Consider the following 16,357-nt stretch of genomic DNA (forward strand, 5'->3'; position numbering starts at 1 on the left):
CAAAAAATAGGAAAGGGCACAATGATTTGTTGTTTTAGTTTCATAAACCATCTCTGTCACTTCACAAATCAACCATACCTTTGAATGCTTTCATTTCTGACAATCTTTTGCCTTTTTATGGTTTTTTTTTCTAAATGAGTGAAAAACTCATTAAAGCTCTATAACATTAAAATACTTTTTGTTGCATTAACTTTTTAATTTTTATAAATATTAAATATCACATTAAAATATAAATATATATAATGGATTAAGTGGAATGATTATTATTTTGTACATTGTTAGTAAAAAATAATAAACTCCATAAGCTAATTCAGAAAAATGTCGTTTATATTTAGAGTGTAATAAAAATAAAAAATTAAAAATAACACTTAATAACATCTTAAATTCGTTTATAATTTTTTTCCTTATATGAAGAAAATAGTTGTCCATAGCATAAATATTTACATTTGTAATGTTTAAGGAATTGTAAGTTAGGCGTTTAAAGCGTAGAGAACCAATTAAGGAAAACACTAGGGGTCACATCTATTTGGTTGGATTTGTTTTTTTCGATTTTTTTTGAACCGATATTGAATCGGTGGATATAAGAAATCAGTTATTATTGAACCGTATTAAATCAGTTCGGGGTTCGGGGTTCGGGTTACTATATTTTTGGGCTTTGAGATTTTAGACTTTATTTAGATAAAATTGTATTTGTTTTATGTTTATTAAATTTTAATTATACATAAGATCTCTATTAATTTATTTATCTAAAAAGTAATTTGTAAAATCTATAATTATAAATGTTTATTAAAATCTAATTAAACCTTGATTTAATCACTTCCAATTTTAACTGAACCTAATCAAATGTTAAATTATTTATATTTTGTAACTCCTAATGTGTAATAATAGCAAAAAGGTACCCAACTTGAAAATGTTAATAACGATAACCAAAATTTTAGAAGTTTTAACAATAATAATAAATAAGTAATGAATTTGTGAGAGACTGTCACTAATATTAGATTCAGATTTTATTTTTTATTCACTTATAAAATATGTAAAAGTATAATAAATGCTATATTTAGAATTGAAATACGTAAAAGTATAATAAATGCTATATTTAGAATTTATAAGCAATGAGTTTTGTTTTGAGATTTAAATGTGTTTATCTATTGGGCTTATATGTTCAAAAATATTAAATTTTTAAACTTTTTTTTAACTTTTCAATGTCCAATAAAATAAACTAAAACCGAACTAAATTGATACAATTCATTGACATCATTTAACAGAACTGAATTATTAATTTGGCTCGATTTTTGATTCGGTCAATTTTTTTCTCAATCCTAAAAAACATTATGCCCTAAACACAAAATGCTATGAATAAAAAAAGGAAAAGCTAGGATATAATTGGTCCCCCAACCACAAGTTTTTAGGATTTGGTGGAAAGTTTTAATTGTTTAAATTTAATTATAAAAGTATATAAAATATCAATTGAAATATAATTTTTAATATTTTATTATTCTTTAAAAAGTAAAAATGGCTTTTGGGCAGGCTTGACTTAAAAACAGGTTTAGACTTGAATTTTTTTGGAACTGGGTCTTGGCACGACCTAACCCATAACACCTTTACTTTGCATAAAAGCATAAAGTTTAAAAGTTATTGTAAAATGATTCAATAATTAATTGAGCCTTCAATTGAAAATAACATTTAATTGAGCCCCTAATCAAATATAAGCAATCAATTAAGCCTTCAAATAACTAACTTCTAGATAAGGCCCTGAATGTTAACGTGGCAAGTGACTTGGTAGATGACATGGCTAAGACTCAGTAAGATGATAATAAGCGTTTAAGTGCGCCTGATCTCATGTCCTCTTGATTGTTGTAACAACAACGATGACAACTAAATTAAGATTCAATCAGCAACATCATAATTATATTTTTAAAGGTTAATACAACATTAGACTTCAAAATATAATTTAAATTGTAAGTTGATCCTATCTTCAAAATATTCTATTTTAGTAATCGAAGTTTCATCATACTATTGTTCAAGTTCTTACGTCAACTTAATTATACTCCACATTATATTCGAGATAACATTCTTAAACTAATGATTAGAATGATGAAAAGACTAGATTGATATGATACTGGTACTTTGAAAACTCAATTCAATTAAAACATAATAAAAATCGAGATAAATTTAGAATTTGAATCATAATCCGAGGTGTATGGTGCAATTAATCCCTTTTTGTTTTAGACAAAAAATGGTGTCACTCTCTCGTTCCTAGGCAAATGTCACGTGCGATCGGAGGTACTGAACTCTGCATCCCCACTCACAAGTGTCCCTCATCGCCCCAAAATAATACATATATCCAATTTATACACCCCAAAACAACACTCCCTTCTTTTTGTGTTAAAAACACTGTTCTTCTTTGTTTATATACACGATTGCGTATGAATATATACATACATACAAATGGTTGTAATAGAGCTGTTAGTATTTGTACTTTGTAAAAATTATGTATCTTCTAATCTGTTAATTTTAGTCCTTATATTTTTAAAAATTTTAAAATTTAGCCTTAATCTAAATAGTATTAAATAAATATGTTTGGTTAAATTCAACTAGTAGTCCTGTACTATTAGTACAATTATAGATTTGGTCCATATTCTCCGATTAGATCATTTTGAATACCTATATTTTTCAGATTTGAAAATTTTAGTCTTGATGTGAATAACACTCGATAATTTATTAATTAGATTTTTAGTGAGTAATAAATAAAAATAATAAACTAACATTGTATTACACGTATGATAATATGTATGGCACACCATGTTTTGAAAATAGTAAAACTTAATGAATTTAACAGCTATCTTTTGATGAAAATTAAAATTTTAAAATTTAAAAATATATGAACTAAAAAGATTAAATTAAAATATAATGATTAAATCTAGAACTTTCACAAAATACAAGGACTAATAATAGAATTTCACCTTTCTTTTAACTCTATAAAAGATGTTGAAAAATAACCACTTTTTTTTAAATAACTTTTGTACATTACTAACACGTGGAACTCTCTTTTGTATATTTAAAACCAACCCTTTTAATTCCAAAACTTACACTCTCTATTTTTTATTTAATAATTAAATTCCAATTAATAACATCATAAAAGAAAATTCATTAAATTAGATCATGTGACATTTTTAAAATTAAAAAAATTTGCTCGTATGGTCCGGAAAAAAGTATTAACTTCCACTCTAACAAGAATAGGGTAATCTCTTGAATTTTATTGATAGACCTCAAGGATATATATATATTTTATACAGTAATAATTGCGTAGAAATCAAATTGCTAAAAAAATATTTAAAAATAATATCCTAACACGCTCTTTAAAAAGTGTTGAAGAACAATATAACTCTCCGAGATTAAATTTTCACGGCAATGTAATATTAACAACGAGAGTAGGTTTTTATTTTAAATACATCACATAATTCGATTTAATATAATTTATTTCACTGTGTTATCAATTGAAACTTCAATTATTAAATTAAAAGACTCACTACGGGGTTTAAAGTAGATAAACAAAATTTCAAACACACAAAAAATACAAGGACTGAAAGAAAAATTAAACCAATGAAAACCTAGATTATAAAAAGAAGAAAAAAGAACCCTACATACCTATCTCTTCTGGAAAAAGAATGAAACTTTAACTTAAATGGGATTCGTACACACAGTTGCAGGCTTTTTTCATTATTACTTTTATCATTATTATTACAAGTCTAAAATATATCATAAGCCCTTGTATTTTTCACATATTTTTAATTTAGTCCCTATATTTTTATTTTCAAAAATTTAATCTCTCTACTTGTCGGATTTTAAAATCCAGGTCCAGTTGTTGACATTTTATAATTATTTTATTAAATTTAAATTCATTAGAACGTCATTTTTTGTTATATAACTACTAAATGAGTATTTTTCATTTTAAAATTTAATCATTTAACTTTAATTTAACATAATTTAATTCTTTACGTTTACTATTTGAATTGATAGCACAATTAGCTCTTGCTATTAAAGTTATAATGAATAATATATTTTTACAATTATTTGTAAGGCTGAAGCTAAAATTTGGTATTGGAGAGTCAAAATAAAATTTTAAAATTTGTGGAGACCAAAGGTAAAATATTTATTTTAAAAGATTTTAAATATTGAATACTTAATAATTGCGAGGGACTAAAATTGGTATTATTTTATTTAACCAATAGGGGCTACGGGGTTTGTCAGTCCCTAGAACCATAGGATTCCAGCAAATAATAAATTTATATCACATTATCAAATCAGGAAAAATAAACAAATTACACGTGTAGTTATTTAATTATTAATAAATTTTATTTAATCATTTAATTATGAAAAGTGAAAAATAGTCATCAACTATTTAATTTTTTCTTTCTATTGTTAAATTACTAATGGAGAAATGACTTAATAACTTATAAAATTGACATAATAATAAATTTAACCTTCAATATTTATGTGAAATTAGACTTGATTTCAAAAATAAGTGTAATTTGGTCTTTTTTGCAGTTTTATTTTATATGTGATATTAAATGTTTGTTTTAAAAGAATGAGAAAAATATGAAAATTATATCTTGGTTTTGAGTGTTTCACTTTTGGTATATTTCCGATCAAATTTAGTTGATAGGTTTAATTTTTTTTAGCTTTTTAAGTGAAATGTTAAAAAGAAAAGATTAAATTACACAATTTGTAAACATTGAGGGTTAATTTTTTTAGAATAAAGATTAAATTGACACAAAGTTATAAGTGTTGAGGATTAAAATTTCTATTATGTTAATTTTAAAAGTTGTCACGATATCTTTTCATCAACCATTTAACGGTTGGTGACCAAACAAGAAAAAATCGAATAATTGAGTGATTATTTTGTAACTATTCATAGTTAAGTGACCAAAAAAGAAACTTACCAATAGTTGGGTGACTAAAATTTTAGTTTTCCCCAAAAAATTCAAATTTCGAGAAATTACAATAGAAAGATTAAATATCAGTTTTAATATAATAGAGGGACTAAAATAAAAATTAGACCCTTTAATCTTTTCTTCTGCAACTTCGCAAACTACAGCAAAATCTTTAACTTTTAACTGTAACCCACCGCCATTTACTTTCGTTATTTTTCCTTTCGCTGAGTCTTTTTCATTTCTGGGTCGTAATTATCCTTGTCAGAATACCTTAATTACTGCCTCTGCCACTCTCAAAATGCCATTTTTTTTCTGGGTTTTCAACTTTTCGTATTAGTCTTCACGCCCAATATCATTTGCACCTCTTTGTTTGTTTCTCATTATTAGTTATTAACCTTTTTTCTTTTGAAAGGGGTGGCCGGAAAATCATCAATGGCGGCCGGGTCCGGTGGTTCTTTGTCTCTGCCGCCACCATGTCCGAAATCGCCGCCGGAGTATCCGGATTTGTATGGGAAGCGAAGGGAAACAGCGAAGGTTCAAATGCTTGAAAGGGAAATTAGCTTTCTTGAGGTGTGTGTGTGTGTGTGTGTGTTTTTTTTTAAATGTTTGGGTTTGCTTTATATATATATATATATATATATATATATTTGTGTATGCATAAATCGCTTAATGTTATGTGTTCTTTTTAATGGATTATGATAACAAAAATTGGAACTTGAAAATATTGTAACTTTGATAGTGCAAATTTGTAAGATTTTCAGGTTCACTGTTTTATAATCTTGTCTTCAATGTCATGTTTGATTCAAAATCTTACAACTTTGGAACTGTTACTGATAACCCGATGGTAGAGCTTTAGGCATGAGGGGGTTCGAACCCCATGACCTCTAGCATACCATAGGCGAAGTGTTTCAACGCCTATTGTTTCGTCTATTCAAGCATCCGACCCCTAGTATAAGCACCTTTACTATACTTTTATCCACTGAAAGACGGTTATTGTTTAACACCGGCTCATCAAATATGTCAGTTTGTTGTTCATATATTTAGGTTACTCTTTGAAATATACCTATTTGAAATTCTGTTACGGATAGAACATAATCCGATGAGCGACTTCCGTTGCAGATGTATGCCGTGTAGTTCGACTTGTAGAAAGTGTTCACCGTTTTTAAGTTAATCATTCTCGTATGAAATCTTTTGATTGCATACTAAAATGTTTGTTTTACGTCCTTGTTTTCGAGCAGGTCGAGTTAAAATCGGTCGGAGGTCTCCAACATGCTTCGAGATGCTGCAAAGAGTATGCATAATTTTTCGTAATTTCCTCGAAATAGTTCATCCTTTCATTTGAATATTTTGGTTTATGTATTGCTAATTCCATAACAGGGTTACGGACTTTGTGACAACAAATTCAGATCCTCTTATACCTACGTAAGAACACAACTCGCCGTTATTTTGCTCGAATTTTTTGTTTAATGTTTAGAAGAGGATGTAACAAGCTTTATACTTTTGCTTGTTGTCCCTTCAAAGCAGAAATCGAAAGAACCGGAAATCATGTCGCCTTTGGAAGTGGCTTTGGTATCGATTCCTTATTCCTTTGTTGGTTATAGTACCATAGAAGTCCCTGTACTAAGAATCAAATTGTATTTTATCCCTTTACTCAGAAAATGAACAAATTAGTCTCTATATGTTATCGTTTTTACTATTATAAGCTGATCTATGTACATCAATATGAGGTACACATGGCATTCTATGTATCATTATCCGGTTATTCCGTCAATCACACTAGTTTTTAACTATACAAATAGATGAAAATTTTGACAGAAAAAAATAATTTGCTCTTTTATTTGAGACTAAATTGCCCATTTTTTTAGTATAGAGGACAAAATGCAATCTTGACACCTAGTAAAAGTTCTTTCATGGTACTTTATTATTCCTTGTTTTATGTTTATTGTTTAGAGTTTAGGGTTTTATGTCACGACTTAAATTCTTTTGCAGCGGAATACCCTGTTTTAACTTGTCGATGATTTGCTGTTGCTGTTATTCCGAGTGCTCTTGCCATTTGACATGCCGGCCGTGCTATAACTGTAATGATATGTGCGACTGTAGTTTATGTAAGTGTAGCTCATGCAACTGCAATTCATGTTTAAGCTGTTGCACGAATCCGCGACGGCGGTGTTGCTCTTGTCCTAAATCACAATGCTGCGGGAACATCTCGTGCGGCAAAACCTGTTGCATTTTTCGGTTTCCTTCGTGCAAGGACCGATGTTACAGATGGAAATGTTGTCCTAAATGTCCAAAGGTACGTCTTTGTTGTTGTACAAAAAACTGTTGTAACCTATGCTGTTTTTTGTTTTAATAAAACTAAATGCAATTTTCGGGTTTAATTTTTTATCCTCTTAATCACAATTAAGTCACGAAGTGGTCCAGTATTTACTTTTGCTTTTGATAATTACATATAGACCTCTTTATTAATTAGACAAATTGGCGGGGTCTTGGATCATTTTAGGTCGGTGTTATTTTGCATTCTCAAGTTGAAAAATTTTAGTCCTAATTAAATAATAAGTGTTAAATTCATTAAATTCAAAATTTAATAGAACAAACATATTATTACATCTGTAATACCATATTAATTTATTATTTTCACTAATACAAAACTAATAGTAAAATTTAATTGCTGCTGTTCGATCAAAATTAAAATTTTAAAATTTTAAAAATACTAGGACTAAATTACAAGTACATAAGATACAATATCTAATAGCATAGTTTGACCTTTTGTATTTTGTCATTCAAATGACGCTAGAGTTGAATCATTTCTGAGTTTAAACAATTTCTAATTTTATCATTTTCGGATTTCGGATTCGGAGCTTGGTTCAGGTAAGAATTAACATACTTAGTTGCATGCATTTAGGTAATGATGATTCAAGCTTTGAATAATTCACATAAAATTTTAGCAGATTACACTCAGTGCATAGCAAATTCCAAATACCTAATTCATAAATCCAAATGTTTTCCAAAAAATAAAAAGTTTAAAGCAGCTGCAGTAGAATCAACAGAAACCTGAAGAAAATATGTAAATCTTCTTGCACACCGTACTTGGAAAGGCAAGTGGATTCAACTGATAAAACAGTCCAAAAGATTTAGTGACCATACTTTTGGAACTCCCACTCACTATTATCTGCAAAATCGAAGCAACAACAATATCATTATTATGCGGTTAACAAAAATGTGAATGGAGCGAAAATAAGACAGCGGGAGGCAAAAAAAGTGTACCCAATGGACACACTTGACGAGTCTTCAACCATCGACTGATACAGTGAAAGTGAAACGCATGGTTGCAGACCCCTACAAACAAAAAATAATAACAATATTCAATCAAACATGAGTTCTGGTGTTCGTTTATATGCAATATATCAATGCTGTTAAAACAAGGCTGTACTATTCTTCATGTTTTCTTTAAAACATCATATGAATCTTGCAAAGAATTTGACAAACAAGTGAAATTGCAATGTGACAAGTAATTTTTTTTGGTAATTTAATTAGTTTAGTCATGGAAATTTATATGCATTTGAAGCAAATAAAGTGTAGGGATAGACTGCTTAGGTGAATAAACCACCAAAGGAAGAGCAACCAATTCTTGACCTAAACTTGAAAACTTGTCCCAATTAATCTGATCCGAGCCAGAGTCAACCTAAACCCGAAAATGACCCAAACAAGAAATGAACTTGGAATGACCAAAACCTGAAATGAGCTGAGCCCAAAATGACATAAACTCGAGAACACAAGACCCAAACCTAACTAGCGAACCCGAATAACCCGAACCCAAAACTGATTGAAAGTTTTAAAACTCAGATGACCCGATCCGAAACCAATAAGACCAGTCCAACTGACAGGTCTACAACCAATACAGTTCATACCACTTGGTCCATACCAAAAGAAAATATTCGTATAGCTTTTGGATACAAAATAATCTGAGATTTTGCTTAAATGCGTACAAGCACCAAATACAATCAGCAAAGCAACAGAGCCACGCATACAATGCCCCTAAGAGTTAACAACAGGCAAAGCATCACGAAGCAAAACCGGATGTCTTCTTATTAACTTAATTGATTCATCATATGCTATTCTAATAAAACATAAAAAGTGTAATTTCTTCAACATTTACTACATGATATCACCGTAGTTTATTCAAGTTTTATTACTAAATTAGTTTTCTTCTACACCAAGACAAGAACACTCCACTGCTTAAAAAAATCAGCAACTAAATGTTCAAAATTGAGTTCTAAAATCACAAACCTTGTGTTCGGTATAAAATATATTCCGATGAAACACCGGTAGCACTAACCCTCAAGTAAATAATGCAAAAATAGTCCAGAATAAACACTTGCTAAATGATCCCTGAATCAAACGCTAGATATGCAAATATATATATACATATATATGATAAAATTGCATAATCCCCAACAATGGAACATGTCCAAAATCCCAATATATTATAATGCGATGTAATTAAGCCAAACAATGACTTTGGGGATTTGAAATAGAGAGAAAAAGAAATACCCCAAGCAACAGTGCATTCCTCACTGGTGGCGCTGGCTTGGTTTGCTTGGCATTCGATACCTAAAAGACCAAATTATCGTAATTTAATCGAATTTATCAAATCCCAAAAAAAAATAAAAAATCGAACGAGAAAAAAAAAATCAAAGATAGAAAGACTCACAGAGATCCATGATGTGATTCCTGCAAATTGCACAATTATCCACAACAATATCTGTTCATCCATCAACAAAATAAACATTAAAAACATTAATTATTAGAAAAAAAAAAAGTAAACTACGTTAGGATTTAGGGATTGGTTACCCCAAGCCCAAAGGGCAACGGCGCTCCACTTTTTGATCTCGAAACGCTTGGGTTTCTTAGTGGAAGAGGAAGCGGCGGAGCTGTTGGAAGACTCGCCGACGGGTACCATGGGGACATCGGAGTCTAGTGTAGCCATGGCGAGGTTGAAAAACCGTGAAGGAGAGGGTGTTGCTTTTTTTGGTGCTTTAGTTTTTGGGGGAAATGGTAGAGAAGAAACCACGCGCCATTTAGCACGAGCGTGTTTTTAAGTATAAATTGAAAAAAATTATGACGACATCCTGTCTGCATTAATGCTTTGGTTTAGTCTATTGATTTCAAATAAGTTACTAAAAAAATATTATAAATTATAAATTTCGGTTTAATCAAATTTTATTTCAATTCAAGGCTAAAAAAGTATTATATGTTAAATTTTTTAATTTCTCAAATAGGTTTTTTTTTTAAGATTTAAAGAAATAGACTAATTTTTATAAAGAGAAAGAAAAAATGCGTCTAACTGGACACACTTTCTACACAATTGGCGATGGATGAGCTTTTTGCTGATATGTTAGGGAAAATGTGCCCAGCTAGACGTGTTTTCTTTAGAATTTTTAGAAAATGCTTCCAATTGGACGTGCATTCACGACATGTCAGCAAAAGTTTGTCAAGCTAGGTACGTTTTTACAATCTTTCTTCAAAATCGATTTATTTCTCTAAATTTAAAAAAAAAATGACCTATTTAACCAATTAACAAAAAAAAAAGACATATATTTCTTATTTAGCTTCGATTCAATCAATATATACCAATTTATAAGTTTCATCTCTTTTAAATCGATATTGAGCCAATTTCCAATTCTACTAATTGATCTAATTCTGCAGCTTTAGTTTTTTAAGCATATAAGAGAAAGTGAATCAATAATTTTTGGATATTTAAAAAGAATTAATGTATATTTTAATCCTTAAATTTAATAATTTATCTTCTGTTCATATTTAAATTATTTTGGACTTGATATAAACTTGGAAATTGTTAAATAAGTTGGCAAATTTTATTGGTACATTGCTAATTTCGTAGTCTATAAAATTGTGCTATGTGTCTTAAAAATTACAAACTATCTGAATTTTATTTAATTTTGGATTAAAGTAACATTTAGTTTGTGAATTTATTTACACTTTTCACCTTGTGTTTGAGTTTCGATGGGTTAGTATTAAAATTTGGCATTTTTTTCAATTTAGTTCTTGAATTTGAATTCTATTAAGGTATGATGACATATTACTTTAAAATTATGTCATATCATCACTTGAAACTTTAAATAAAATCCAAATTTTTAGATTAAATTAAAAATTTATCAAATTTCAAGAATAATTTCAAAAAATAAAAATCAAACATCATATTGGTAAAAGTTACCAAATTCAAGGTTGATTTTTTTTCTTTTAATAATTATTGGAAAACAAAATAACTTTTTATTAAATAAAATCACAATGAAAAAACAAAATTATAACCAATCAATAAAAAGAAAAACCTAGAAATTCAACCGTGGTTAATAGGCTAATAGCCATGTTTAGAAAAAAGTTTTATTTTGGGATTTATATTTTAATTAAAGAATAAAAAGAAAGGGTTAATATAATTTTTATCTTTTAGTATTTAGATTGCTTTCTTATTTATTTATTTTGAAAATTGTCAATTATGTTTATTTTACGAAAATTTATTTTGTAGACTCTTCTCACTATATTAGTTATGGTCTATTTCCAATTACTTAATAACATTTTAACAAAATTTTTCATGTCATTGATACATAATTTTGGTAATTTTTTTATCCCGAACTCGAACCCTAAACCCAGTTCAAAGTTCGAGATTCGAGATTTGAATTCGGGGTAAAAATTATTAAAATGTCATTAAATAATTAGAAAGTGACCATAGATAATGTGATAGAAAGGGTTCATAAAATAATTTTTTTTATTTTATTCTCTAAACTTAAAAAATCATAAAATTTAATATTGTACTCGCTTAAAATTTTAATTCTAGCAAGCTTCTCCTTCAGCTCCACCCTAGAAACATTGGGCCTCCTAGGATGCAAAACATCAATGATGAATTGTTTCCTGGAAAGGAGCCTGTTCGTCATGAACTTCCTTCTCCGCCATGGCTAAGCAAAAATCTTCCTCCTGGGCCCTGGTTCCTTTCTTGGTTTCGACGCAGCAGCAGCAGCACACCTTTCTCCACTTCTAATCACCAGAAACTAGCAAAAATGAAAACTCACTCGGTTCCATAGCTTATGGGGTTAAGCTTAACAACAAGAGATGCCACTAATGATATGAGTCCGAATGGCAATGGCCTTCACCACAAAAAAATAGCCACTAGGCTAAGGCGGCGATGATGGAAGAAACTAACGAAGATAATGTGAATCAGATTCAAGATGAAGAAGATGGGCTGCTGAGGATAAAATATGAAAGGAATGATTTCAAGATGGGCTGACATGCAAAAACGTTGCTTCTGTGGCATAATTTTGATTAATTTTTAGTTTATATATTTTTCAAATTAAACAATATTAATAAAATCTGTTTGGTTAAATTCTATTATTAGTCTTGTATTATACATTAAGTTGTAGAGTTAGTTCACTCTCTAATTGGATCAGTTTTAATTACTATATTTCTCCGATGTCAAAATTTCAATCCTATTACAAACGACAATAGTAAAGTCTATTAATTAAACTTTTGTGAGTAATATATAGAAATAACAAGTTGATATAGCATTACACGTGTGATAATATGTTTGTCACATCAAATCTTGAAAATAGTAGAAGTCCTTAATGAATTTAATAGCTACCATTTAGTTATAACGATAATTCTAAAGTTCTAAATTACCGTGATAGAAAATAACTACATTAAATTATAATGACTAAATTTACAATTTATGCATACTGCAAGTGCTAATAGCATAATTTAATTTTTGATAAACAACAACATTTCATTGCAAGTATTTGGTAGACGAGGGATATCTAGACATAAAAGTTAATTTTTTATTAAAATATTAATCGGATGCAACGATAAGGCACATTGTACTCTTAAGGGGAGAAGTATGTTTGAGCATTGGAGACAACATTGTTGAGAGAGACAATCCCAAACATGAAACATAAAATGAACATGAAAATATTACATATTTAAAACACTTGGATTAAGTCGATTTTCAATTTACATTTTAGCTCTCATAAAATTATACAAAATAATTTTGCTCTCTAGAAAAATTTTCTAACTACGCTCTTGGATATCACTTAACATACTTAAAATAAGTAGATCAAGTTTTAAATATATTTCATGTTAAATTCGAGCTAACATTTTTAAGTTAGGAAAAGAGGTTGCAAATGACGATATTCAAATCTCTTAAACATGTTGAATGCCGTCTTTTTTAAAGTCATAATTATTTGAATTAATTGGACTAAATCTTGGATTCAATTATTTTTTTTATCATTATAATATCAGAAAACAAATTACAAAATTTAAACCCGTATCATCTAGATTTCAAATAAAAACTTTAACTGCTGCTCTAAATAAATCTTATCCCGTGAACCGTTTACCGACTTTATTCCATATTTTTTTATTGCTTCATAGAAGATGTTAATGTTATGATAAGAAAAAAAAAATATTGAATGTTGAATTTTAGTGGTAGAGAAAATGTCAAACCTTGAATTACCAAAGAAACTTTCAACACCCATAATAAAAATAATTAATAAACAGGGCACATTATGAATTTTATTTTATTATAAACTATTTTTAAATAATTTTATTATAAGTTTTGATTATTTTTATTTTTCAACATAATATTTAAAATTACTCATAAATACGAAGATGCGTTTTAGCGTCTTTCGAATCTACGTCATCCTATATTGATAACAATTTTTATGCCAATAAATTTAAGACTCAATCAACATATATAAAGTAAAATTTTATCCTCATTATATTAAATAATATTATTAAATGCATTAGAGTTAAAAATTTCTTTATGTTTTTTAAATTTAATTTAATTTAAAAATAGTTGATAATGTGAAAATTTAATTTGTTCTATAAAACAATTTATAACAGTTTCTTAAGTAAAATTAAAATTTTATTATCAAATAAAGATTTTAATTTTAAATTCACAAATACAGTGATTTCAAGCCGGTAAAAGTTACTGCGATAAAAGATTATCTTGAGGATAAAATCGTAATTCGCTAATGATATCTAAAGTTGAACTAATTTTTGTTTTCATCATAAAATATAATAATTATAATATTTTTATTAAATAAAAATACTAAATATTAAATGTTATTATTTGATAGACTATAATGTATTTTTTATTCCACGAATAATATTAAAAATTGTTACATGTCTTTTTTAATATTTTATTATAATATTTAATTGTAAGTAACATGTGAAATAAATTTTTTAATATAACACACGAAATATTTAAAACTATAAATTTAATGGTGAGGAACTTTTAAAATTAGAATCAAAATAATATTAGTCATTAGATCAAAATAAATAATTTTAAGTCTTAAATTTTATATTTATCTTACCTTATTATAATAATACCAACAACACCCAAAAAATTAGAATGGAAAGTGAGGGTGGCATTAAGATTAATCAAATTGGGGATTAGGTACTTGTTTTTCTTGATTGAAACGGTCGACTAATTTTTTCAATCAAGAAAAACAAGTACCTAATATCCAATTTAATTAATCTTAACAACTCTACTTACGATCCTAATTTTTTCATCTTAAGACTTCATCTACACGGAATAAAAAGAGAAAAAATTGGGTGTTGTTAGTTTTTTAATAAATTAATATAAATATAAAATCTAATGTTTAAAACCATTCATTTTAATGTAATGGTTAAGATAAATTTAATTCTTATGATTGTCATTATAAAAATTTTCATTATAAATTTTTTAATAATCTTATTATAAGTTCGATTATATATGTTTTTTATACAATATCTAAAATTATTCATATTCTCTCCAAACTCATAAATAGAAGGATAATACATTTTAACGCCCTCGAATCTATATCCTCTTGTATTAGTAAAAATATCCATACCAATTTAGTTATTATTACTTAAAATTTGCAAAATAAAAGATGCAATTATTGATTTTTTCTTCAAAATATTAAAATTTATTGGATTTTATCAAATTTTAAGAAGGAAAAAAATCAATCATAGCCGTCCACGTTAGAGAAAAAAGTCTGACCAAAACCTAGGACAACAAAGTTTGGTCACTTGCCCCTAGTTTTCTTTATTCCAACAAGCCAGAAATACCTTTATCCAGATCATCCTCTTTATTCTTTTATTTCATTTTTGTTTTGGTCTAATATTATTTTAATCCCTGCACTATTTTCACATTTATAATTTCTTCTTTTAGGCCTAATTTTTTGTTTTAATCCTTTTACAGTGCTAAAATTTGAAAAATTTTACGCCATTTGATTCTTCTACTATTATAATATTGTTATTAAAGTTAAGATACGCTAGTAGTCTTTGTACATGTATAGAATTTAAGATTTAATTAATGTAATTTAAAAGTTAAAATTTCAACCCTCTACTTTTTCAATTTAAAATCCTAATCCAATCATTATCATTATCCGTAGTTTCTATCAATTATATGCCACAACATATGAAAATAGCTTAATCAAAATTCTAAGTTGACAATTTTGACAGAAAATACTTATGATTTTAATGGTTGGATTGATATTTTAAATAAAAAATAGGAAAAAGAAATGAAATGAATTTTTTTATTACTATCTAGTTACAAAGTCAAGCCACGTGAAAATCTAATTAATCAATAATAAATTTACATATCAATTGTATACTTAAAAGCTATTTTGAAAAAAAAATTTTGGTCCGCACTTTGATTTACAATGATTAATAGTATTATCAATTTGGACCTACTAATAACATTATTAAAGTAGAGGATTAAATTAGGTCAAAATTTGTTCTTAGTTCCTATACTATGCATAAGTTGCGAATTTGGTACTTATACTCTTATTTCATCATTTTTAGTTGTACTTTTTTGAATTTTGAAATTTCAGTCCTAAACCAAATAGTAACTGTCATATTCATTAAGTCAAAATTTGCAATTTACAAAATTTTACGTGACAAATTTATTATCATATGTGTAATGCCATGTTAGCTTGTTGTTTTCATATTACTTACAAAAAATGCCAAGCCATTGTAGTTAATGTATTCATCTGCTACCATTTGAGTTAGAAATTAGAATTTCAAAATTCAAAAAGTATAGGGATTAAAAACGATCAAATTAGAGAGTAAAGACTAAATACATAACTTATGCATAGTAAGAGTCTAATAGCAAAATTTGACATAACAAATTTAATTGTTATCATTTGGGTTAAACTAACATTTCAAAATCTAAAATATTATATAATGATTAAAATTGACCAAATTAAAGTATATAGACGAAATCTGCAACGTACGCACAATACAATGACTAGTAACAAAGTTTGACCATTGAATCACAGTAAATTAAAGCAGAGGATTAAATCGTAAATTGTAGTATAATATATGGACTAAGATAAAAATTAGACCATTTCCCCGAAGTTTCCAACAAAAGGAATTTT

The 16,357-nt window shown here is 27.7% G+C and overlaps 2 protein-coding genes across 2 annotated transcripts; one reads left to right on the top strand and one right to left on the bottom strand.

The window, feature by feature from the left end:
- The first annotated feature begins 5,108 nt into the window (after positions 1-5,108).
- LOC108484313 (guanine nucleotide-binding protein subunit gamma 3-like) lies at positions 5,109-7,312 on the top strand. The gene is made up of 5 exons (XM_017788055.2): positions 5,109-5,504; positions 6,173-6,225; positions 6,312-6,356; positions 6,459-6,503; positions 6,924-7,312. Exons 1-5 carry the CDS (start codon positions 5,367-5,369, stop codon positions 7,282-7,284), a joined length of 642 nt encoding a protein of 213 aa, XP_017643544.1. The 5' UTR covers positions 5,109-5,366; the 3' UTR covers positions 7,285-7,312.
- Positions 7,313-7,831: 519 nt separating this feature from the next.
- LOC108469121 (RING-box protein 1a-like) lies at positions 7,832-10,056 on the bottom strand. The gene is made up of 5 exons (XM_017770014.2): positions 9,786-10,056; positions 9,646-9,696; positions 9,486-9,545; positions 8,199-8,270; positions 7,832-8,103 (listed from the first exon to the last, which is right to left on the bottom strand). The coding sequence occupies exons 1-5, from the start codon at positions 9,919-9,921 to the stop codon at positions 8,066-8,068; spliced, it is 357 nt and encodes a 118-aa protein (XP_017625503.1). The 5' UTR covers positions 9,922-10,056; the 3' UTR covers positions 7,832-8,065.
- Between the last annotated feature and the right edge of the window lie 6,301 nt (positions 10,057-16,357).

Source organism: Gossypium arboreum, chromosome 7 (genome assembly GCF_025698485.1).
Source record: "Gossypium arboreum isolate Shixiya-1 chromosome 7, ASM2569848v2, whole genome shotgun sequence".
Taxonomy (NCBI): Eukaryota; Viridiplantae; Streptophyta; class Magnoliopsida; order Malvales; family Malvaceae; genus Gossypium; species Gossypium arboreum.

What these genes read in the sequence shown, in the direction of transcription:
- LOC108484313 (XM_017788055.2), top strand. Translation starts at nt 5,367, where the DNA reads ATGGCGGCCGGGTCCGGTGGTTCTTTGTCTCTGCCGCCACCATGTCCG. An exon ending in GGGAAATTAGCTTTCTTGAG is followed by an intron (nt 5,505 to 6,172) that starts GTGTGTGTGTGT and finishes GTTTTCGAGCAG; the next exon opens with GTCGAGTTAAAATCGGTCGG. An exon ending in CGCCTTTGGAAGTGGCTTTG is followed by an intron (nt 6,504 to 6,923) that starts GTATCGATTCCT and finishes ATTCTTTTGCAG; the next exon opens with CGGAATACCCTGTTTTAACT.
- LOC108469121 (XM_017770014.2), bottom strand. Translation starts at nt 9,921, where the DNA reads ATGGCTACACTAGACTCCGATGTCCCCATGGTACCCGTCGGCGAGTCT. An exon ending in GAATCACATCATGGATCTCT is followed by an intron (nt 9,546 to 9,645) that starts GTGAGTCTTTCT and finishes TTGGTCTTTTAG; the next exon opens with GTATCGAATGCCAAGCAAAC. An exon ending in GGAATGCACTGTTGCTTGGG is followed by an intron (nt 8,271 to 9,485) that starts GTATTTCTTTTT and finishes TTTTGTTTGTAG; the next exon opens with GGGTCTGCAACCATGCGTTT.